General features: G+C 39.4%; 1 protein-coding gene across 1 annotated transcript; it reads right to left on the bottom strand.

The window, feature by feature from the left end:
* Nucleotides 1–1,094: 1,094 nt before the first annotated feature.
* LOC142235408 (uncharacterized) lies at nucleotides 1,095–2,081 on the bottom strand. Its single transcript, XM_075306662.1, has one exon. It carries the CDS (start codon nucleotides 2,079–2,081, stop codon nucleotides 1,095–1,097), a length of 987 nt encoding a protein of 328 aa, XP_075162777.1.

Here is a 2,081-nt window from a genome sequence, read left to right as displayed (position 1 = left end):
CGGATTAGCATTAAGGTTAAATCTCATACGTTCCAAATATCTTTCATAACATTCCTTAGACTTCTCCTGATATAAGTAACGTGCATTAATATATCTCGTGTAATTCAAGTTCGAGTTGACACTTTTAAATCTTTTAAACAATCTGTTCTTTCGATTTCTCAGATTTCTTAATTCTTTGCTGAACCATGGCGGACCGGGTGTATAAGCGCTCATACGAGATATTGGCACTGCTTGACGGAAGCAATAATGAATCTCATCGTAGAATGACGATAAACAGCCCGAGAGGTCGCCGGTAAGTGGTGGCCAAATAACGCGAGACAATAAATCGTGAAGAATTGAGAAGTCAGTACGTTTAAAATCATATCGAAGACAGTCTTGACTAATAAGCTTATCCATCGATCCATTAACATTAAGAGATAATGCAAGGGTAGGATGGTATACATCCTCAGGTGTCACAAATGGATCAACACGAGAAACATTAATATCCGATACATTAGAAAATATGAGGTCCAAAAATCTTCCAAAATAATTCGTAACTGAGTTCAACTGTACGAGGCATAATTCAGAAATAACATCAAAAAAATCCTTAAATATTCCTAAATTGGTCGGTACAAGTGTATCATCCACGGAATTGAGCCAGCGTAAACTCGGTACGTTAAAATCGCCAAATACTAAAATTATGTCATCAGCTGTGAGTCTATCCATAGTCAACCTGATAAGATCCAAGTGAGTCATATATATACCCATGTCGGAATTCGGTGGTATGTATGAGCATGTAATGAAAATGTTCAGTCGGGAGAGGTTCAAGCGTACAGAAATAAAATCAATATCATGGGGGACATTTAAATCCTGCAAATGTGATAAAAACGAGCTTCTCACGGCTATCAAGACACCACCACCCCTACGAGCCAATCGATCCTTTCTATAGACGTTAAATTCTGTACAAAATAATTCCAGATCGAAAACGTCTGGTTTTAGCCATGTCTCAGTGAATATAACAATATCAAACTCGCATGCTAGACTGTTCAGGAATACTTGACGAAGTTTCGTATTAAGACCACGTACGTTTTGATACACAATTCAAATATCATGATTTAGTTTTTTGAAGCCGTTACTAAATTAACAGGAATAGGACGGGTCGGTCTAGATCGGGGTATAAATTCCGTAACCAGCAAACCCGGAGGCCAGAAAGACGAATCAACCAATACATCAAACATTTTCAACGGAACAATGATCTTAAATGATGAAATATCCCTCTGTTGACGGTTATTCAGTTTAATAATGTTGCAGTCACATGATCTGAAGTCAACATACTTTGAACGTATATAGTTACAAACTCTATCCACAGAAGTATCGTTGGCAAGACGAGAAAGAAATACGATTTTACGTGGCGGCACAACAACTAAATCAGAATCACTAAGGGAATTCGCTGAAGCGGAATTAGGTACTAAGTCACCATGCACAGGGCCGACATCATGACTAGGCGGAGCAACGGATATCGATGGAATCGAAGTACCCACATCACCAATACGCGTGGGAGGACCCTGTGACAAAGGAGTCACAGCCCCATTTGAGGGACAGTCCTCGTTAACCACCATAGTTGACAAAGGACCATTCAGGGAGAGATTCAAAACCTCAGTCTGAATCGGTAATTCATCAACAATTGGTGTAAATAGACCATTCAAGTCCGGAGTAGGGGGAAGACCCAGTAAAGGCGCTTCATCAGATATAACCATATTCCGGGGTGCAGGTCTCTTACGTCTGGGAGATGTAATACTATCAAATTTAAAATTCCTAAACATGTTCTCAAATTTGCGAAATCTTTCCAAAAGACTACAGAATTCCTTGTTAAATTCCGAAAACCCCCTTTTGGTCTCAATGAAAAACTTATAAAAGTCAATGTCCAATTGTCTGCACTTTAAACATGACCATCTGAGCCCATTCGAACGATCCACTATCTTGTCAAAATGTCTACCATTAAGTCCGGCACACTTTAAGTGAGCGTGACCCTCACACAGCCAACACGTTATAGAGCGCTCATGAATATTAGTGACATCACATTTCTCATAAAGACAATCCAT

Source organism: Haematobia irritans, chromosome 4 (genome assembly GCF_050003625.1).
Source record: "Haematobia irritans isolate KBUSLIRL chromosome 4, ASM5000362v1, whole genome shotgun sequence".
Classification (NCBI taxonomy): Eukaryota; Metazoa; Arthropoda; class Insecta; order Diptera; family Muscidae; genus Haematobia; species Haematobia irritans.
This window is presented reverse-complemented; position numbering and strand designations above follow the sequence as displayed.

Excerpts from the sequence above, each read along its gene's own strand:
- LOC142235408 (XM_075306662.1), bottom strand. The coding sequence starts at position 2,081 with ATGGATTGTCTTTATGAGAAATGTGATGTCACTAATATTCATGAGCGC.